We start from the raw sequence: 23,377 nt of genomic DNA, 5'->3' as shown, positions 1-23,377 counted from the left end.
CCATATTTTGAGCGAGTTATGATTTAAAGAAAAGACGAGTGGTTTTGGCTCTTTGCGTGTGGAGGAGAAAAAAAAGAAGCAACGCGCAACACTCTTCCATGGCTATGAAGCAATACTAACGGGCAACGTTTCATTAGTTTTATACATTTTAGGAGTGAAAACATGTGTTTAGTAACACACGACACACAGACAGCTAGCTAACTAGGCTAGCCTGTTGTTGTGTGATGGTGGAAGTCTATTCTCCAGGCTGGGAAGCGTATTTCAGTAGCTACGTGGTTTTGTTTATTTTCCTGTAAAGTATAACCCAAAAGCTCCTCCATACTATAGCCATGTTTACAAACACAGAAGCACGCTAATGGGCGGTGACCAGAGCGTGAAACCTCAGGACAAAGAGATCCCAGGACCAATCGAAAACAACATGCAAATCTCAGAACTGCGCTTCCCTGGCCCCAAAACATTGTTAAAAAACAAGCCTACTTTGACATATAAATGTATACGTTTAATTTGCCCAAATGAACAATCTGTTGGAATAAAAACCTTCTTCAACATTCAAACTCTGTTAATATGAAAAAAAAAGAAAATCACATAAAAAAAAAAACGATTTTATTTCGACCATTTCGACCATTTCATTCTGGCGAGTTGAGGACCAAAGTGCTGGCCTGTGTCACATGTTATTTCATGTTCTAAGGGGGGACTGGTATGGATTAATTGGATTTTGGGACTAGTTATTAGGAGTTTAATAATTCGGAAATAGGCTAAATGAAGGACTGGAATTAATGGATTAAGAAATAAATTGGAAAAATACCTAAACTTAGGTAAGAGAAATACATTTACGGTTATTATAGAAAGCACTAAAAAATGTGTAATATGTTATAATGATCGTGTGGTTGTTTAATTAATTGCGAGCCTGTTTAATAAGTGCTCGATACAAAACTGGGGGCTGTCTGTGTTATAGGAGTCATTGTTATTTCAACACTGGCGGTGTTGCATTATTTGCATAATAGTATCGATTGCGCGCCGCGGTCTGGTAGTAAAATTATTATAATTGGCTAAGTTGGACACGGCCGACTGCAAGGAGAAAGAAATACATTACTAGCTGAATGCTAAATTGTGGTGATTGGCTGCTGTCTTTTTGAGCGGACGACAATGAGTCATTTATTGGTGCCACGTTGCGTGTGATTCGCGTTATCTAAATTCCGTGAACAATGCATATTGGCAGCTCGGGCGATATAAATTAAAAGTTGTGGCTGTGTGTTAATATTGGCTATTACACAGTACACATTATAACGGGATATCAACAAACTACGTCATCACGTTCACGCCAACGATCTTGGTTGGTTTACAAACGATCACGTGATCACGATCCTCCATTCTGTTCCGAAAGATCCACCAGGATCCGCCATTTTGTGCCTGGTGGCTGGTGATCGCGCGGCACCGTACTATGTCAATTGTAACACAGACGCTTGCACCCATGAAGAGAGGTGCAGGGCAGACCTACACAGAACTGCTCCATGCACAGTACGCTGTGGTTTTTTATGCATTTATGACTGATGATGACGCACGAGCGTTATGCTGTTTAATACAGTGACAACCTATTTAGAGACGTTTGAAAGCGAGTTTTGAATGGTTTGCTGACTTTTAACCTGTCACTGATCAGTGAATGCCGATAAAATTTAATGTTTAAAGGCGATTTAAGATGTGGGCTAAAGTAATTAGAGGTGAAAATGGTAGTCATAATAGTTGAATCTATTACTTCACTCAGTTATTCTAACTGAGTGTGGGATTAAAAGTAATCTTTGGTGAAAGAGTAGCATTACAAACCTCATTTTTGATCAGTGATTGTTTAAAAGGTGGATTGACTTTTTCATAACATGAATAAATATAGATATTATGGCGGGGATGCTCATTTAATTTGACAAAGACAATGGCTCTAGGTGTTGTGTTTTTCTGGTGTTCCAAAACTCAGAGATTTAAAGAAATGTGGGTTTTTGATTTGGGGGTTTAAGCAAAATTAAGAAGGTATGAGACTGCATCTCTCATTGAAATGATTACACTGAGATAATAAAGAATAAGTAGGCAATAGGTTGATATTGGAATGTTTAACCCTACAGAGTTGTCTTGTTAGTGAAACACAGGAGTAATTGGATTATGAGACAAAACAGCGTTTAGGGTGAGACAAAAGTATGAGTCTCCGTGTGTGCAGCTCAAATAACCATGTCACAGAGTGACCATATGGGAGCACACACGGATGTGGGATAATGGGGGACATTTTTGAATGGTGTAATATGAGTAAATAATGTGTGTATGGGAAAATGAAAATAAGGATAATAATAACACAGTGACTGCTGTGTCAGCGTTATGGCTCGTTATAACACTTTTATTGCAATAAGTAACCTCTCTTTAGGAGGTTGATGAATTATAAATAAACTAGATGAACAGACTGATTAATAGGAGGTTAATAAATGAAACGGTGCATGAACTAGATTAGATAAGGGAACTATAAAATGGTACTGTAGACGTATGATGTTTAAAGTATTTAAAATTATAATATAACTATTATGCAACTAAAGGCCCTTGTTTGGGTACAATCTGTCCGTGCAAAAGGTCTCTTTTGGAAGCAATACGTTGCTTCATGTCATTATTCACTATGTGTCATTTGAGTGGGCCAAGGGAGGCCCCTCTCAGTAAAAAAAAAAAAAGAGAGACAGCAATTATTACTACTGTGGTAGTACCGATTTTGAATCTATTTTGTGTGAGTGGTATAAATCACATGAGTGATAATTGGAGAACTGTTACTAATGGCATAAATGTTTGTGTTCTTGTGCCCATGCACGACACGCGGAGTATCCAGTGATGAATGACACAGAACCCAAATCTCCCCTGACTGCTGAATAAATCTGAGGCAGAGAGGAGACGCAGAGACATGCTGCAAACGCAGACGGCAGATGACCCGGACTGCAGCAGTTTGTAAAAGACCTGCCATGACCTTTGTAGTTTGAACAACCTAGTCTAGTAGTAATTGTGAATCAAGTGTTTGAATGCTGTGCATGCATGAGTCATATCATTGGAAAATATAATAGGCAAAGCAAGGTTATGTCACAGCGCTGACCTTGAACATTTTCTTATTTTGGCGGCTGGAATGGGGACGGCGACTTCGCCTAGCCACGAAAGCCTGAAAACAGGGAGGAGCTTAGTGAGTATAAGATTGGGGAAGGTAGTGTATCCAGGGGGGAATATTGTTCAATGATATGATATGATAGGTGTGTGTGTTGATTAAGAACGTATGATGAGTAGTTGTGTGGTTTGACAGTGAATGGTTGATGAATGAGATATATGACAACAGGACACCACAGCACACATTCTAGAAGTTTGATTGACCCATAGGTATTAAGAAACGACCTAGGTGGGACGGACTGATGAGAGTGAACTCTGGGGAGATGAATGTTTTGAAAAAACGATGAATGTATGGTTGACGGAATGAACTTCACAAATTCTCCCTCTTGGAATTTTGCATTGGTGAGAGGTTATCATGCCATGTAAGGTGTTGCTGAAAGAGGCCATTTGTTCTAAGTGTGTGATAATTAAAATAGATGAATATGATGATAGAAGAAAAGCATAAGTGTCACATAGTAAGCCAATTATACCGGATATGTGATTGTGGAGAGAAACAGAGAAACTATGTATACAGAGTGACAGTAATTCAATGCACGGATAACAGGTGCTGCTAACAGAGAGAGAAAGCTGTACAGGTTTTGTATGAGGACCTAGTTGGAATGATCGATGTGAACTGAATACAATGATTAACTTTGGAGTCTGATGTCTTAAGTGATCACAAGTAGATGAAGACAAATACTGGCTTAGGGGTGCCTGTGAGTTTTGTGGGAGGGTGTCGAAGCGAAGGCAGAGACGCGCGCTTCCTAGAACTTATAGTGCACTAGGACCATTGGGAAACGCGATCCTGTGGTCACAGATCAGCTGGTAGCTGATTGTGCTGAGAGGGACGAGTTGGCCCCGGGGAAACCTAAAGGGTTAAAGCTATATTGCCCCTCAGCAGACTGAAAGAAAGAACTTGGTGATTTGACATCAGTGAACGTCTCATTTCTTGTGAATAACGACTTCTGGGACATAGTATTTACATTTAAATACAATAGTATTTCAGTGTTCAGTGTTAATAATGGCTGCTGACAAAGGGACACAAACAGTGTTAATAATGGCTGCTGACAAAGGGACACAAACAGTGTTAATACTGGACAGGGGGACTCAGACGCCGCAAGGGTGGTCGTATGCGCCCCCAGAGGGCATTAGGGCCGGACGTGGTCCGTGTTTCATATGTAACCGTTTTGGTCACTTCGCAGATAGATGCCGCCTGAACCCACGGCATCCCTTGGTTTCAACAAGGGCAACGCCTAGGGGAGGGCTACACTAGGGCAGGTGCAGTTATGAGGTGGGTTTGTAAGAGGGAGACCCAGAAATGTTGACACAGCCCGCTCCACGGGGCCCCCCCCTCCGTCCTCGGAGGGGTACCGGGGCTGTTGCTGTGAAATCCAGTATTCCCTGTTCCTCTAACTGATATGTGCACGACATACAAGTTTCTCATGGCACGTAGTACATGTAGGAACATGCTCTCTCTCTCTCCTGTCAATATATACACCTGTACACGCCTCTGTCTTTTTCTGTCTCTCCTCTTTTGAGCACATGAGGTAAGGTACGGTGTGCCGGCCTTCCGGCGAAGACGTTTTTTTTAGACGATGTTTTTTTTATGTTTGTAGCTTGCGGTATTGTTTGGAATTGTATTGTGTTGTTTGTTTTTGACCCTAGGGTGGTGGGTCGTGTCGTTTTCGTTTTTTCTTGCTTTATTTTTGTTTTTTGTTGTTTGTGTTTATGTTTTTGCATGGCTGTCGCCTTCCAAAAACAGGGAGGAGTGTAGAGTATTTAGTATTCTGTAACTTCTGCTTGTCTGTATGCATATAAGATGCACAGTATACAAAACCTGGGGGTTCTGAAAAATTGTGCCTGAAAAGCCTGCGCACAAAGGGTAAAAGTAAAGATAAATATAGGGAATTTTGTACATTTAGTAAGGTTTATAATACATGATAGTAGGCAAACTGACAGACTATAGATGCAACTAAGGGAATCTCTTCTCTTCTTTGGACAGTGTAAGGGGCTTTTGATGATATGGGTTTCTGTATTCATGTATGTTGTTTTATTCCATTTACAGTTTGTTCTTTTGTTTATCATTTTTGTCTTGTTTTGGTGTGTTCTTATTCTTGTTTGTTTTTGTTTGCTGTAGCAATCAGAAAACAGGGTGGAATGTAGTGTAATTTGTAGAACACACACAAAACATACTTACTCCAATTAATTATTGGTTGCTGTTTAAGACATAAAAGCACAGTATTGAGAGGGTCCCATACTGGCTGGTCTATGCTATGGTCAGTAATGTGAGAACTGAATAACAAGATGATTCATACCAGCTGGTTCAGAGTGGACAGTGTGTAGCGCACACACAATCTGCCACGCCATACAGAGGCATGCGTAGGCACACGCACACTAGACATATGTTGAGAAAGGCCAAGAGCTGTGAGAGGCCCCTCACTATGAGGTCAGAGCCCTATAATGTGGAGTCTCCTGCTGAGCACACACACACACATCTTGTGAGAGCATGAACGTACACATACACACGCATGCACAGGAACAACAGGGCTGTAATTCTATTGGCTGAAATCTAAAAGTGCGATAACAACTTTGGACAGGAAAGTGATTCTATTGGTTACTTAGAAGCCCAAATCATGGAACATATATACTTGAACTAAAAGAGTGCTAGTGGTGTGTTTTTGGGGTGCTGAAGAAGCAGGGCTAGGAGAGCTAGAAGGAAGGAGAGTGCTTTTTAGTCATGCCTTAGGAGTGAGAATTTGGAGAGTAGGCTGTAGTGGAACCTGAGTGCTCATGTCTTGTTCTCCCCATGTCCCCATCCCTTGTGCTATAATAAATATACTATGTTAAAACCTTGAACTGCGGTCTTCATCCAATCCGACGGACAGGGTGCCCCATCTCATCATTTATCCTACACTGGTTTCCATGCTACTTAACCCTAGGCCTGACGTCAAAAAAAAAAAAAAAAGTTTGCTCTGAAAGAATATATATTCAAAGATTTGTGCCGCATTAAAAACAAATAGCATTCCGCCACTTGGTGGCACGCTATGAGCTTGTAGATCTATTTTTCAATAGCTAAATTATAACATAATGTTTAAAACACCAAAATGGGTTCCCGCCCAAAATGGGTTTTAATGGCCCTAATGTCTCTATTCAAGATAGTGATGTTTCTCAGGCATGCCTAACTATTTCACAGCTGATCCTTTCTATATGAAGAAAATATCTCCTAATGCAGCAGGTCCATCAAAGCCTTCCAAAATTCACGGGCCAAATAAGGACATCCAACCATTGTTCTGCTCATGTTACTTGTGTTGGGCCTAAGGAGTCCTCGAACATGGACGTCTTCCCCTCTTCACAGCAACATGGACGTCCTGTCTTCCCCTCTTCACAGCAACAGACGTCCTCGAACATGGACATGTCTTCCCCTCTTCACTGCAGGAAGGTCTCCGGACTGACTACGTTTCTAGCTCGAACAGCAATATACATGGATAGGGAGACAAAATTAGTGGTGGCCAACTCCCTTATCCTGTGCCACTTTGATTTTGCGTGTACATCGTTGTTCGAGGGCTTGATTAAGTCTTTTAAAACAAAGCTACAGTCAGCTCAAAATAGACTGATCAGGGTTATACTAGGGATGGAACCCAGAACCCATATAGGAAGGAACCAGTTCAGAGAGCTGAACTGGCTCCCAGTAGAATCAAAGGTTACAATGGCTAGACTAAACATGGTCCATAAAATTAAATACGGAGAGGTCCCAGAAGTTTTAAGAACATGTTTCAGGCAGGTAAACTAGGTACACAACCATTTCACCAGAGCCAGTATTGCAGATGTGGTGCTCCCTGCTTTTAAAAGTAAAGTGGGCAAAGGCTCATTAATTTATATAGGAGCCACACAGTGGAATAGCCTGGAATCCAGTGTTAAACTGACCTCCAATTTGAGGACATTTAAACAGTAGACTAAAAAATGGCTACTGGAAAAGGTTCCCCTATAAAGGGTCATCTTAGAGGGATGGATAGGGATGTACTTGTTGTATTGTGTATGTAATGTATATGTACTGTTATGTATTTGTGATGTATTTTAAAGTATTGTTCCGTTCAGTGTGAGAGGACCCCAGTGGAAATAAGTCTTTGGACTTAACTGTGTAATCCTTGAATCGCTGATTATAATGTTGTATTATGATTGCTTTTCTAAATAAATAAAATAAAAAAGGGGGGGGGGGGGGAGCCCTGCTGTGATAAAGACATTGTGAAACCAAAAAGTCACTTGAAGTTCACATTTCCCATCTCAAATGCTGTAACCAAAATAAAAATCAGTCCAACATGTGAACTGAGCGATGCAGAGTATCAGGCAAAAATGCGGTGGGATAGTCGCCCCATGAACAGGCCATGCAGCTGGTGGCTCTCAGTGGTGACACCCAGCGCCAGACGGCGCATGAAGTGCCACACCTCGAGCCTCACCACCAGCTGGTTCCACTCTGGGAACGGTCTTGGACCTTCCCCGGATGGAACAGCAGTCCCGGTCCACATATAGGAGCTGGGGAGGGTCCTCTCCGGTAGCAAGACTACTCGCCCTTGGCGAGCAGTCTGGGCGATTGGTCTTGGCGACTCGCCAAAAGGGGAAGTCCACTCGCCCCGAGGGGAAGACCACTGGGCCCGGGGCGAAATGTCTTCACCTTTTGGCGAGTGGGCTTCACTTTTTGGCTAGTGTTTTCTTCACTTTCAGCAACTGCAGCCTTTGCTAGCTACTGTGCTAAATCCGTCTTTTATATAATTTGATCAATCCATGACATCCATGCGCGTCGCGGTGAAATCCGTCGTTTCTATAATTTGATCAATCCATGACATTGTTGTTAGAAGAACAGCTCAAATATTGAATGTGAAGACATAGTGTAGTACAAATCCTGGTGTGATCTTCTTAAAAGTGGAAGGATCATTCACATCAGTGCACGGCTGATTCAAGCCATGCATTTAGGGGTAAAAAGGTACCTAACACACGTCTAAGGTATTTTTTCCCCTGACTTTCTGTTGGTAAGGTTTTCACTCTTTCACATCAGTGCACGGCTGATTCAAGCCATGCATTTAGGGGTAAAAAGGTACCTAAGGTAATGTAAACATACAGCATTTTTTTATTTAGCAATTAAAAGCATGGGTCTGAAACTACAAGTAACTTCATGGAATAAATTATAGCCTACTTGCAGTGTTAGCTGCAAGCAGTTTTACACACACACACACACACACACACACACACACACACACACACACAGTCACACACGAAGCAGTAAAACATCGCATTTATCAACTTTTCGCTGCGCGCCTCACAAGGCTATTGGATTTATTTGTGCTTCGTCTTTGCACAATGCACGTATAGGCATACATTGTGTAGAGCTGATCTACAGGCTGACAATATGCCCCACATAATAGCGTATTCTTGGGACTGCGTGTGTGTGTGTGTGTGTGTGTGTGTGTGTGTGTGTGCGTGCGTGCGCGGGCTGACGGCATTGCGTCCTCTCTCCACTGTCTTTCTGGGGGGGATTTCGGAGCTGCAAAATGCAATAAATAACGCACTTTATGTGCAAACTCCTCGGTGCGCCTTGGATATGAGTGCCTTGGAATTGGAGCGCGTGGTCGAGTGGTCTTCCTCTTTTGCCGAGAAGGCTTCACTTTCTGGGGCGATTGGTCTTGGCGACTCGCCTCGGAAAGTAAAGACTTCTCGGCAAAAGGGGAAGGTCACTCGCCAAAGGTGAAGTCCACTCGCCGAGGCGAGAAGTCCGGTATTCTTATGAATCAGCGGTGAGAGCCTCGTCAAACGTCCTCATGATCCTCATCCATCGCATAATGTTATTGAAGACCGTTTCACTGTCCAGAGGCGCACGGGTCCACTATAGGCTACACTCTGTCGTGTGTTGTATCTGATTGAAATATGCTACAGCTGATGCATATTTTGTAGTGAATAACAGCAAAATGACATGCTGGGTTGTTATCCCACGTACACACTGCGTCCGTGTGTAAATCTGTCAAATTGCCAACTCTCTCCCTCTTCACCATGTCTGCCTCAGACTGCCTGTATGGTTCCTTCACTGCGCATAGTTGCATAGCTCCAATTCATCCCTGACGTCACAACTACGTATACTACTGGCCTATAATAATTAATAAACAAACACCACACACATTGGCCTTATTATATAGAGGCCATATCCCATTTGTCTCTCACGTAGTTCGGTATTAAAAAGCACGGAGAGCGTTAAAAGTAATTATAGAACATAAACATATTTCAGTTATTTTCAAATTAAACGGACTCTCCTTCAGTCTGCATGCTAGGCCTATAAAATACCCAATTAATAAATGTAATTTACTTGACGGTTTTAATGAGGAATGTGGTGCGAGTGTTCAGCTAACCAAATTATATCATGAGTTGCCCATGTACATCAAAATCTGTGTACTTTGGTCCAATTAAAGATTACAACAACCATCAGCCAGACTTGGACAGTACAGGTACTAATTGGTTAAAATCACATTGGAATTAAAGCTGGCCCCAGTTGCTGGCTGTTATGTAACGTTTGAGCACTGAGCACTTACACTTACTTACTTTTTGATGAATTGAACATGGTGGACCCTCGTCCACTCACAGTTAACAGTCTTTGTATTGAGTTTGTGCTTGAAATGTACTGTAATTCTGCAAACTGTTAATAAATATTTCAATCAATCAATACCTGCTATAACTGGAGTGGAAGCGAAGCTGCCTGGCCAGGATCAGAGCTGGCCAGGATAAACTCCCCCACCACCAAGCACTTGCACATGGGTCTTTTTACAGTTAAAACCCATAGAGTTGGTTAAAACCTTAGAGTATATTAACCAAGACGGCCTAGTACAATTATAGATTATACAATTACCTTCTGCTGCCACCTAGTGGATTAACATGATATGACTATGATTTATCACATCCTAATATCAATAAAGGGTAAACCACTAAACTAAACCATACTCATAAAACTCTCCATATTAAAAACCTGGAGATATGTCTTTCAGCTGCAATCAAAGTCAGACACTTAACCAAGTTGTCAATAACAACGTAAATATCAAATCAGATAGGCCTATATTTATATATATTATTATTATATTTACATCTTATATTTATTACACCATGACTACCACAAATGGGGACATGTAAAGGTCAAAGTGTGTTTAAATACTGTTATATATAAATATATGCCATGTATTATGTCTACTTGATATGCTTTTAAATAGAACTGTGTGCTCATACAGTTTGTTTCATTAGTATGTTGACAACAAATACAAAAGCATGCGACGCATCCCCTTTAGTTTTCTTTTGTAACTTTTGGCAGTTATGTACTGCTGAGTAGCTTTTAAACGCGAAAATGGCATGGCAAAATATAGCCATAGAATGGCTTTGATTTCATATATTAAAAAGGTTGGAATACATTAATTGAAATGTATGTAATATCTCAGCAAATCCAGGGCTAGGCTTGGTAAAAATCAACCAAAAATCATCCACTTAATAGAACACATTACTGTACAACAGCATTGGACCCAAATGTTTGGGGTGTCTGGGTGGATTTTAAGGAACATTTGTTCAAATAAAACTAATCAAAATGCTTGTATAAAATGTTCAATTATACCAGTGATACAAACATAATACCAGACATTGTATTGCGATGTGTCGATTTACAGTGCCTAAGCCAAGAATTGGTGCAATGAAGAATAGTCATGTACAGGGCAATAACTTTATGTATAACAATAACAATAACAGTATGCATCACAGAAATGAAGGGTGAAAGGCATTTCAAGAAGACATTTTCTTTACTTCAGTCCTGATGAACTTGTTCCTGTGAACACACAAAGACATGCTTTAGATCAAATGAAATAAGAAACTGGTTTAGGGATAGAGATGGGAGGTATGAGCTGAGATGGGAACTAAACTTCAAACAAATAAGTGTTGGATCAACCTTAAAGAGTATGTGTGTTTCTGTTCATGGAGTTAAGCTGTGGAACAGCTTGTCTGAGCCCATAAAGCAAAGCAACAACCTAAAACAATTTAAAAATAGGCTCAAACAGGAATTATTGCATAGATATAACCTGGAATGAGTGGGGAGCTGAGCTATGTTTATGCCATGTAGTGTTGGACTAAAGTATAACATTGTAGCTTTGTCTGTTTTGTCCCTCTTTGTTTTGTTTTGTTTTTTTCTCTTTGTTTTGTTTTTCTCGTTGTCTGTTTGTTTTTTTGTTTTTTTGTTTGTTTAATGTTCTACTCTTCTTTAAATGACATTTGTTTGTTTTGTTTATAAGTTGATTGTTATGCATACCTTCAACAATATTATGGAATACGTTGAGATAAGGATAGGCACTAATAAGCTTTAAGCTTCTGCCTATGCCTTTTCGATCACCTAAAAAAAAGAAAAAGTAAACTGTTTTGTGTAATGTCTCCCTCTGAAAGATCGAAATAAACTATTCATTCACATTCATTCACTATAAACTGGAAGTTTTGCCTTTTGGCATCACAATGCTGGATTTCAAAATAAACCAGGATGTGTTCTGTACACGGTTTATATTTAAGTGCAAAGTTGAAATCTCTTGTGAGGGTGTAAATTGCAGTAAGCAGCTACTAGAAAATGCTGAAAATATATTTTGATTTCCATGATTTGGGGAATTACGTTAGTAGACATTTGGTGATGATCAGTACAGTGGTTTAAGAAATACTGACTGACCCTTGTAGATGGCTATGGCCTTTCTCAGAAACAAAAATTAATGAATGTAGGCTGGCCTAACACATTTAGCAGTCTCTTATGAGTAAATGCACAATGCAATTAAAAGAAGTGAGTGCATCGGGTGGAAAAACTCAATGGGGCAGTTCGGCAAAAAATAAATAGAGCTGTATTAAACACCATAAAATTACTTACCCAGTCTTAACGCCTGTACAGGGGCAATCGCCCAACCGTGGGGCGTGGGGCTGGGGCCACACGGGCTGGGGCCACAGGAGCCACAAAGGCTGGGGGGAGTCCACGGAGCATTGGAATTGCTTGAGTTGCTGGAGAGGGCCTTTTAATCCTGTGATTCTTTTCCACGTCCAAAGTCTCCAATGTTCTGTTCCAATCCAAATGCACAATCACGAGGAGTGGCGGTTTTGTACTAATGTATCCGCAGAAATGTTTAAAAGGTGTATCTCATGGTGTACGCGTGGTGTTGTGGTGTTGACGTCAAATTGTAGGCTCTACAGCGCCGAAACGACTTTTATTCGGCTCTAAAATAGGAGTATGAATCGGCCCTTAGTTAAAACACCAAAAGGGGTTCCCGCCCAGAATGGGTTAAAATAGGGTACACCATTTTCAATTCATCAGAACATTTAGAGACGTACAAATATTCATTCATATATAAGAAAAAGGAGGTAAAAAAGCAGAAAAAAGACAGTGAGGGTGGGGGGGACTCCGATTTTACGGGGGCCAGTTTCGAATTGCAGCCGTCCATATAAGGTCACCTTTGAGAGCAGTTTGGAAGGAGTCAAGGGATTCGCAATTTCGCATGTCTTAATGGCTGTTGGTAGGGCGTTCCACATTTTGGTGGCATATAGGAGATAAATTAATTTAGTCCCTTGTAAGTTTTAAAGGTGTGTGCGTGTGAGCCTTTGCTGTAGTCTCCATGGATCTCTCTCCATGCTCTTTAGTAAATAGAAGATACTAAAGATAGGTTGCCATTTTCATCCAACCACGAGAGAGAGAACACATTCATCATCTTCAAATGTACAGTGTCCCAGTTCCAATTTAGTCTGCAAATTATTGTTTTCATCTCTTCCCATTTCACTTGTTTATCCTTGCATCGTGTACCAGTTCTCTCTTCTGTGTCTTTACAGTGGGATCTGGTGTGTGACGACAAATGGAAGAACCCACTGACCTCTTCCCTGTTCTTCTGCGGAGTGCTCATCGGCTCCTTCATATCAGGACAGGTATCAGACAGGTGATCGTGTTATACAGTTACAAGCATTAGTGTATCCGTTTTCGGGGGGGTTATATTAATGCCATCTACATTCGATCAGCACACACCTGATCACATCTTTTGTTTTTAGGGGGGTTATATTAATGCCATCTACATTCGATCAGCACACACTTGATCACATCTTTTGTTTTTAGGGGGGTTATATTAATGCCATCTACATTCAATCAGCACACACTTGATCACATCTTTTGTTTTTAGGGGGGTTATACCAGTAAGACGCGCAAACGCGGGAAGTGAACGCAGCTCTGTCTGTCTGTGTGTGTGGCTGTCCCGCCCCAATCAATATCCCCTCCCTGAGCAGTTGGCCTCCGAGGCCATGCGTTCCACGCGGGGGTCCGTGGCCGCCGCCCAGAGCTCGTACATGTCCCGGCCGCGGTGCTCGCCGTGCGAGGTCATCATGTGCCTGTAGACGCACGGGTGGCGCGGCGCCTGCCGCGCCAGGCCCGCCAGGAAGGAGGCATGGTGCTGCGGCGAGACGCCCGCCAGGTGGCCGGCGATGCCCACCACCACGTCGTCCACGTGGATGGAGGCGTCGAGGGTCAGCGAGGCCCGGTGGATCTTCTCCAGCACGTCCCGGGACATCACGTACCCGCTGCCCGACGTGTACTCGGGGAAGTGCGACCACGGGTACGCCTGTTCGGACAGGTAGTACTTGTTGTTGGCGTCCCGGGAGGGCTCGGTCCGGCTGTTCATGTGGCCCACCCACAGGTCCCTCTGGGCCGCGCCCGCCAGGTAGTCCGCCAGGTTGGGCGTGTGGACCAGCACGTCGTCGTCGGCCGTCATGAAGAAGCGGGCGTGGCCGCAGCGCGTGCTCGCCCAGCGGAGCTGCATGAGCACCTTCAGCGTCAGGTTGCGGAACGAGTCGGCGAAGTCCTGCTGGACGAGGTCGCCGTGGAGGCCGTCCTCGCGCTCCAGCGCGTCCTGGACGTCCCGCTGGACCCGCTGGCCGTCGGGCATCATGGGCGCTCCCAGGGCGAACAGCACCTTGACCGTGACGCCCTTGGCGTGCCGGAGGTACGCCTCGTTGCCCCACGTGTCCCTGATGGCCTGCCGCCGGTCGGCGTTCCGCGGGGCGCTCTTGACGAAGACGAGGAGGTGGACGTCCTGTCCGGAACACTTGTCGGGGTGATCCAGGACGTAGTTGAAGTTGCCGAAGCGCAGAGCCTCCTGCCGCGTGACGGTGAAGGCCTTCCTGAGGAAGGAGAGGTCCACCGGAGCGTTCCGGACCACCGGGGCCGGCGGGGCATGGAGGGACTCGGCGCCCACCGGAGCATGGAGGGACTCGGCGCCAGCCGGGGCATGGAGGGACTCGGCGCCGGCCGGGGCATGGAGGGACTTGGCGCCAGCCTGCCGCCAGCGCCAGGTGATCAGAGCCGTCATGGAGGCAGCGAGCAGCAGCAGCGTGGCCAACAGCAGCACGCGGAAGACCTTGCTGTGACGACGACGGAGAGTCATCCTGAACATGATTATATCAACCACGATAATGATATAACGATATGGTCGTATCATATGGTATCCTAAACTACTTCTGTCTACACTTCTCTCACACGTTATATAATGTTAGGTGTCATGTTTGTGACGCATGCAGTGACGTAACATCATGGTCATTGATTGGCTCCCGTTGTGACGTTGTGACGTAACACCAGTAAGACGCGCAAACGCCGGAATCGAACGCAGCTCATACATATTTGGGTTTTGGACGTATAGCTGCTTTGGGGACTCCTTATATGGTTATGGCTGAGTCATGGTGACGTAATCACTCAGCTCCATTTATGGGCACAAAAGCGGGACAGACACACAGACAGACAGACAGACAGACAGACACACAGACAGACATGATCTGCTAGGTCTCATAGTAAGTGCTCACTGCGTTCGCAATTAATGCCATCTACATTCAATCAGCACACACCTGATCACATCTTTTGTTTTTAGGGGGGTTATATTAATGCCATCTACATTCAATCAGCACACACCTGATCACATTTTTTGTTTTTAGGGGGGTATATTAATGCCACCTACATACAATCAGCACACACTTGATCACAGTATTGCTTTTCCATGTAACAGGGTGTTGTTTCCTTCGATCGACCGCCTGAGTAAGTATCCATCACACACAAGTGAATAAAGGCTAAAGCGAAGGTATAGTGTTAGATATGAAACACAGCACAATCAGCTCCAAAAATATATCATATATCGTCCCCTTAAACCACACAGAGACCCCGATTTCCCTTGGTGTGGGGGGGGGGGGGCCTGGCTCATGGGTGGTCATTGCCATCTGCCTCGAACAGTTCGGTTGAGAGGGAGTGAGGGGTGCAAAGATAAACAGCAGCGACTATAATGATCACTGTTTTATGACGTCTCTGTGGACTCTGTGGACACCACTGCATCACAACCTTCCTACCGTGTGGCCGCGGAGGGTAGGTAAGCCTTTCCAACAGAAATTGGCCATGTTCACTCATTTTCATGCAGGCTCGCAGACCTCCATTGTAAGAAACGGCTATAACGTTAGCGGACGCTTTCGCCAGAAAACTCTGAACCTCGGATGGATGACCTAAACCACAGACAGTGCTCGTAGTTTCAGAGAAAACGGAGAGGGAAAAATCCTATTTTAAACGGGACTCGATGGGATGCGTGCACACATGCACGTTTCCTGGTGCTGGGGGTATGCAAGGCGTTTGCCAGTGTTAAAAGTAGATTATCAGCAAAACCGTTTCATATTTGATATAAAGCTTTATCTCCAAGAGTTGTCGTAGTTGGCATATAACTGGTGTGTAGAGGGAAAATGTGAGATTTCTCGTATAGTTGGCATAGAAAGAATAATTTCAGCCTGTAGGGTGAATTCCTCACCACAGACTGTTTCCTGTTTCCTCCAGAGGATAGTTTAGGTATAGCCACTAGGCAGCATACCCTGCTCTGTCACACATCACATAACTCCATTTGGGTCCAAAATATTACATGAATTAATTAACTCTCTAATTAATTCTCTCCTCCTCAGGTTCGGGAGGAAAATAGTGCTGTTTGCTACCATGGCGGTCCAGACGGTGTTCACTTTCATCCAGGTGTTTTCCCCGTCCTGGCCCGTGTTCTGTGCCATGTTCTTTGTCGCTGGGATGGGACAGATCTCTAATTATGTGGCTGCTTTCGTCCTAGGTATTTTCCGTTTGCCTATATAGGGGTTTTCTGAACTACGGGGGTTATTTATGAAGCCCTTCCTTCATTGTAGTAAATAGTCCCCCGTGTCATTCTCTCTCAAAGGAACGGAGATATTCAGCCCCGCCGTACGCACCGTCTACTCCACTCTGGGCGTGTGTGTGTTCTTCGCCGTGGGCTACATGCTGCTGCCATTGTTGGCCTTCTTCATCAGAGACTGGAGAAGACTTCTTCTGGCTACCACCACGCCTGGCCTTATCTGTGTGCCTTTCTGGTGGTAAGGAAAACATTTTATATTTTCACTGCATAACAATATCCACCGTGACGGCTTTTTTTTGCAACCTCTGCTGTGATTAAGGGTGCAAAATGTCACAAAGTAAGTAAATAAAAGAGACTGAATATGACTGATGGCAAGTTAACTTGCCATCAGTCATATTCAGTCTCTTTTATTTACATGAACTCTCCCTCTGCAGTCTGCACTATATTGAACATTTTTATTGTTAATAACCCCTTGAGATAATAATAATAATAATAACTAACTAATTGCCAAAAGCCTAGGTGAACAAATTGAGTCTCGTCAGTGCAGACTTGAAAGAGTCCAATGTAGGAGTCTGGCGAATCTCCAAGGGGAAGAACTGCAGCATCACTCCCAATCTTCCGCCGTAGTCTGAAAAGCCACCTCCATCATGGCCCATAGCACTTACCCTACCCCCTTAGATAGCATTTCTGTAGACTTAGATAGCATTTGATACAGACTTATAGCCTGTTATGTAGACAGCACTATAATTGCATTGTATGTAGTCATAGCACGTCATAGTACACATGTATAGCATAGAATAGTATATAGTTTATATATGTATAGTTTCATTATATAGATATTCCACTGTTACGTTCTTAGCTTACGCATGTTTCATGATGAATGCTTTTTATGTGATGTATTCCCATGCTTTTTTGTTCTTGCTTAATGTAAATCGCTCTGGATTAAGAGCGTCTGCTAAATGCCTAAATTGTAAATTGTAGTCCCTGAGGAGGTCTGTGTGGGGCACCATGGTTCATGGAGGGATTTGTAGGTGAGATGAACCATGGTAACACGTCCACTGTGTTCCACGACGAGGCAGGTTCATCCCAGAGTCTCCTCGGTGGCTGATCTCTCAGGGGAGAATAGAGGAGGCTGAGGCCATACTGAGAGAGGCTGCTAAACAGAACCACGTGGAGGCTCCGCGGGTCATCTTTAGTACACAGCAGGTGAGTTACTTTTTGGTTCTAATGTCAGCTGCATATAATGAATGATAATTAGAATGGCCCTAATCATTTGCTCAGAATATTTTCAGGTTATTGGCCCAGTTTGCATTACACACACACACACACACACACACACACACACACACACACACACACACACACACACACACACACACACTCAAATATATTAGTAGCATGGGTGGATAGATGGACAAACAGATAGATAGATAGATAGATAGATGGATAGATAGATCTAACAGATATTATTAATCAAATCTGTCTCAAATGAAATACATATTTTTGCAACCGTTCAACATACTTGGAGTACTAGGTGGGTGAGTTTATGCTAGTAACACAATTCACAGAATCACAGAAATACACTCCAAATCTACATCCTGAAACTGCAGTTCTGATGATTAGAAGACTATCAAAAAGCTAGATAACTGGGAAAAGGATTTCCCCCAAACTAAAGATAAATTGTTTTTGTTTTTTATCGTACATTTTTATACACACAGTAAACATTGATATAGACGGAATTTTCTACATCACTCTCGGCCTTACAGTGAGGTTCATTTCATGATTCTGAATCCTGGAGTTCATGAGAATAAAAATAGGAGGATCTTAAAGGGGCAATTGGAGCTGAATGTCTGGGCCTCTGGGGTCACTGTTCAGTGGCATGGAAACATTCATATCCGAGTCCACTTCGATTGGGATGGCAGCTCAGAGAACAGTGCCAACACTCATTAGCAACAGTCATTGCACTGTAATTAGCACAGGTTGCCAGTTTGTATTGACTGTATTGTTTCCCGGTGCTTTTATGAAACCTAACAAGTGGTAAAAGGTAATTTAGGAAGTGAACGCCCCGGTGGGATGGAATGTCTTGTCAGTGAACCCATTCTGGGCGGGAACCCCTTTTGGTGTTAGCATTATGTTATGCTTTAGCTATTGAAAAATAGCAGATCTACAAGTTCATACGAGCGAAGAACGGCTGTCATAGAAACAGAGCTTTTTCAGAAAACTGTCAGGATGTAGAAGACATTTTTTAGAATCTGATCTCAGGTCAGAATGGGTTAACACGAGACTATTGTTACATAATCTGTGCCGTCCGGTAGACAGACCTGAAGCCTGCGAAGAGTGAGCCCCACAACATCTGCGATCTGCTGCGTACTCGAAACATCCGCTGGGCCTCCATCACGCTGTGGATGGTCTGGTGAGTTCCTGTTATGCCGGTGACCTCCCTCATCTAGTGGAGTGACACAGTGCAACACATACACATTCCAATCTCCAACATGCATCACCTCCAGCTGAGCCATTGAACAACAAACAGCGATCAATCCGAACCGAAGTGGACATTATTAAACCCAAGTGGACGGCGCAGCATGCTGGTCTTCTTCCACATCTGCCGCCTGCGAGCATGAATCTATAAAAAAAAACATGGGTTAGTTAAATTAAAAAATACGATGTACTATAAATTCTCCCCCTTCTGTTTATCTATTAGGAAAATAAGTTTAAATAACTAACTAGAGAACGTCAAGTAATGACTAGTCTGTCTGGAGAGATGACACAATCTGCGGTTCAGAATTCAGAAAGAACAAAGTCACACTAATTGGCACGGTGGAAATGCCACCATTAGACCTATCTCAGGTAGAAATAAATATATATCTTGTGTTCTGTGTACCCAGTTTAGGGGAAATAACCCATAACTCCCCACATTAACTTCTTCAAAACACACGCCCTTCGAAACTTCTACGCAGTCCAAATCCCACAAACTTTGGTATGATATGAGTATGTTAATGAGACTCAGAACAGGCTTTTGCTAGTCAATACTGTTCTGCTATAAAATGTGGGACCTACAGTATTTTACAAAAGCTGCTATAGATAATGAACGCATTATCCAATCAACCCCCAAATCTTTTGGATATTGCAGAGCAGGGACGTGCACACATAGACATCAAAGGGGGCTTCAGCCCCTGCCCTTCTAGCCGTCTGTAAAACAACTGCCTTTTTCAGACCACGAATGCAGCATTTACTATGGTGAAAGAAATGCAAATGCCACTCCTTACCATGCCATTCCGGAAGGCAGCATTCAGTAGAATTGCTTTTTTTCTCCTGAACGCTTTCACAGTATTTTGCGTTTGACAAATTTGTAACTTTGGGAAGCACTTTATTCTTTCCCCTAAAGGATTCCACATGTCACGACTCACGACAGGCAAACGATAGGTGTTTAATTGCATCTTTATTTCCTCCCCAGGAATGTTCTGTCTATTGCCTACTTTGCACTGTCTCTAAACACCTCCTACCTTCATGGCAGTGCCCACCTAAACTGTTTCCTGTCGGCTGCGATTGAGTTGCCAGCCTATGCCATGTCATGGCTCATGTTTCGCTGCTGTCCCAGAAGACTGTCTCTGTTCTCCACCCTCTTCCTGGGAGGGGTGGTGCTGCTTTTCGTACACGTCATTCCATCAAGTAAGAGGCGCGCCAATGTCTTTTCTCCTCTCCTTTATTTGGTATCCAAGAAACAGAGCTTAATGTTCTGTATGGGTTGGAATTGGTGTTGTTTTTGGCAGCAAAAAATTTGATTTTAGTTTTAGTCATAGTCTCGTCAAAGGTTTTCATTTAGTTTCAGTCACATTTTAGTCACCTGGAATGTTTTAGTGCTAGTCCAGTTTCAGTCGACTAAATATCATAAGATTTTAGTCGATCTACAGTTGATTTGGTCAACTAAAATGTATTTTGGCGGGCCATGGTGCCGTCAAAATGACTGATTTCACACACATCGCGCTGCGACGCGTTGTGAGCTTGTAGATCAGCTAATTTCAGCATGCAACCAAGTGTAAAATGACTTATACTGGATCTCTTGTCCACTTGTCCATTTTAGTCTAGTTTTTATTTGTTGACAAAATTGTCAATACATTTAGTCTTAAGTTTCAGTCATCATGGCTTAGTCTTCATTTAGTTTCCATTTAGCTTTCGTCGGTGAAAAAAGGTAGTCGACGAATGGCGGTTAGTGTTGTCACTGTCAGTATGAAAGCGTCTGTACAGTTAACCCATTTTGCTATTGAAAAATAGCAGATCTACAAGCTCATAGCACGCCACCGAGTGGCGCGCTACGAGCTTGTAGGTCTGCTATTTTTTAAAACTGTCAGGATGTAGAAGACATTTTTAGAATCTGATCTCAGGCTGCATTCTAAACAGCTCAATGTGTTTGTTTCTCAGACTTGAACTCCGTAGCCATTGCCCTGGAGATGATGGGGAAGTTCGGCGTGACTGCAGCGTTTGCCATTATCTACGCCTACTCAGCCGAGCTGTACCCCACCGTGCTTAGGAACACTGCCATAGGTGCATGCTCCATGGCCTCCAGAGTAGGCAGCATCTCTGCACCATACTTTATTTACTTGCGTAAGGACAATTATTTGTGTGTGTGTGTGTGTGTGTGTGTGTGTGTGTGTGTGTGTGTGTGTGTGTGTGTAAGACAAGTCAATAATAGTCAATAAAAGTAAAACAAGTCGCTAATAAAGTCAAGACAAAAATAGAGTTAAAATAAAACAATGAGCATTTAACCAAGCCGGCTATGGGAATTAAGGCCTGTCTAAAAAGGTGAGTTTTTTAACAGTCCATAGCCTAGGGGCAAAACCTGCAAAGGCTCGATCGCCTTTGTGTGTGTGCATGTGCGTGCGCGCGTGTGCATGCGCGCGCGTGTGTGTGTGTGCATGTGTAGAGAGAGAGATCTTTTTCCCTCCCCTTCTTTCATTTGCATATAAAACATTACACATTTTAGTAAGGCATTTCAATCCCCCATTGATCCAAACAGCACTACCAAAAGCTTGTAGGAACCTGCATGGTCATAATCTTCCAGAAAATAAACATCGACCAGATTAAACCACTTTGCTTTTCAGAAGACCATGGTTTGTTTCGTGACCAACAATCTAGATGCCTTTAAGTTGTTGATGTGCAAAGCTGTGCTCTTAATTCTTAATTCAAAGCCGTTCACTTGAACCTTCACTTGAACCTTTTTATAAAGCCTTATTTTGGCATGCGTTTTATTGTGTTAAATTATGGTGCAAGTGAGTACACATTTCACACCCAAGCTGTTTGTTTCTCTCCCCTCTTTCTTTTTCCACAGGAAGCTATTCCGTTTCACTGCCTTACATCCTCATAGGGAGTCTCACAGCTGTGTCTGGGTTGCTAAGCCTCCTGCTCCCCGAGACCTACGGAATGCCTCTCCCCGACACCATCGCTCACATGCAGCGCTTCCCCGGGTGAGGCGTATTTCTCTGTCACGTTGTGTAAAATAGTACTGACAGTGATGATTGGAAGATACAGTATACCTAGTGTGGAAATAGGGTAAAAAGCGCTTTGAAAAATAGATAGTTTATTTTGATCTGAACGACAATATTATTTTTTTATTTTCAGGTGCTCTACACCCAAGTTATTGTTTCAAATACATGTGACACTACACGCTAAATAACAGAATTAGCCTTACATTCTGAACACGCGTGTAAGAACTTGACCTATTGACAATTACATGTTTGTGTAAAGAACATGTACACACATCCACTTCCTTCAGATGCAGGTGGGTTGGACAGTGACAAATGAAGCAATCATGAACAAAAGAATCATGAACAAAATTCCTTAGTAGTAATGATCCATTTTCTCTCTCAGGTGTTGTAAAAAAAAACTTTACAAACTCCCTCAGACTACAGGAGAAGAAGAAGGCCTCGACGAGACATTGTGAAAGCAAGAGCTCTTCTGCGATACATTCAATTTAGACTCAGCCTAGACTTCATAATCTTACTGTATGTGTTTTGGTAAATTGGTATGTGTCTTTTTTATATATTTTTTCCTTTTAAATGAATGATTGACACATTTCAACAAATACTAGTAAAATAATTGTATGTTTGAAAAATAAATATAAACACAATTTACAAAAATTAAAATTTAGAACTTTGTTGTAGATGGGGCACAGATGGGGTTTCATCCTCTGCAATGACGAAACATGCACAATTTATCCTGGCAAAGAAAAGGCATAGGATTAGTGTTAATAAATGCAGATAAACACTAAAGCCATTATATTAAACTTTGTTTGCAAAATCTGCTGATGCACAAGCTTTGTTGATTTTTGAACATTTAGTTGGGGAAAAATGTTGCCCAAACATATCTGTCCAATCTTTATCTCTAGATCACGACTAGTAATTCTCGGAGGAGCATATATATACCTCTCTCTCACATGCATCTGCTGGATAGTTTCAGGCAGAGGTTGACCGAAGGTCTCTGGGAGGAAGAGAGTGGCCAGGGCTGACAGAAGAGCCAGAGAACCCAGCAATATATATGGTAGATACTTGTAGTATGTACCTGCACATGGAGAAGAGCACATTTTAATGACCTTATACTATAGGTTAGACTGCGTGTATATGCAGCATGTGCAATTTGTGCATGGGGGTGCACAAGGGTTGAAGTCAGGCGAAACCAAATTAATTAGCCTAACTAATTATTGCATATAGTTTGACTTGGTGGTATGGTTCTACTTTTTGGGATGTTCCCTGCACCAGGACTACACGAGTTACCACACATATACATTTTATACAGACCCAGCCCACAACAGCCGTGCTAATCGGGCTCAGCCCTATTGGCATGATAGGTTGTGCGTGGGTCTGGTGAGTGGGAGAATGGGGTTCAATCCCCACTACCTGTGTATCACCACATCTGCACCATCGGCGATGGTGTGTGAATGGGTGAATGTAATACACTTTGTAAAGCAATTTGGATAAAGGCGCGATAGAAATAGAGACCACAGTTTTCTGTGCCAGTAAGTTGTAAAACCCCCATTCCGA

The 23,377-nt window shown here is 42.9% G+C and overlaps 1 protein-coding gene across 1 annotated transcript; it reads left to right on the top strand.

Moving 5' to 3' along the window:
* Nucleotides 1-6,484: 6,484 nt before the first annotated feature.
* On the top strand, nt 6,485-21,809 carry LOC308335357 (organic cation/carnitine transporter 2-like; the record flags this gene model as incomplete). The annotated part of the gene is made up of 9 exons (XM_080792376.1): nt 6,485-6,592; nt 13,012-13,115; nt 16,150-16,304; nt 16,410-16,581; nt 17,423-17,549; nt 18,659-18,756; nt 19,798-20,012; nt 20,763-20,945; nt 21,670-21,809. The coding sequence occupies 9 exons, from the start codon at nt 6,485-6,487 to the stop codon at nt 21,807-21,809; spliced, it is 1,302 nt and encodes a 433-aa protein (XP_080648502.1).
* Nucleotides 21,810-23,377: the final 1,568 nt, after the last annotated feature.

Source organism: Protomyctophum bolini, assembly GCF_963924005.1.
Source record: "Protomyctophum bolini genome assembly, chromosome: 20".
NCBI lineage: Eukaryota > Metazoa > Chordata > Actinopteri > Myctophiformes > Myctophidae > Protomyctophum > Protomyctophum bolini.
The sequence above is the reverse complement of the archived record's forward strand: the minus strand, read 5'-3'. Positions and strand labels throughout refer to the sequence as shown.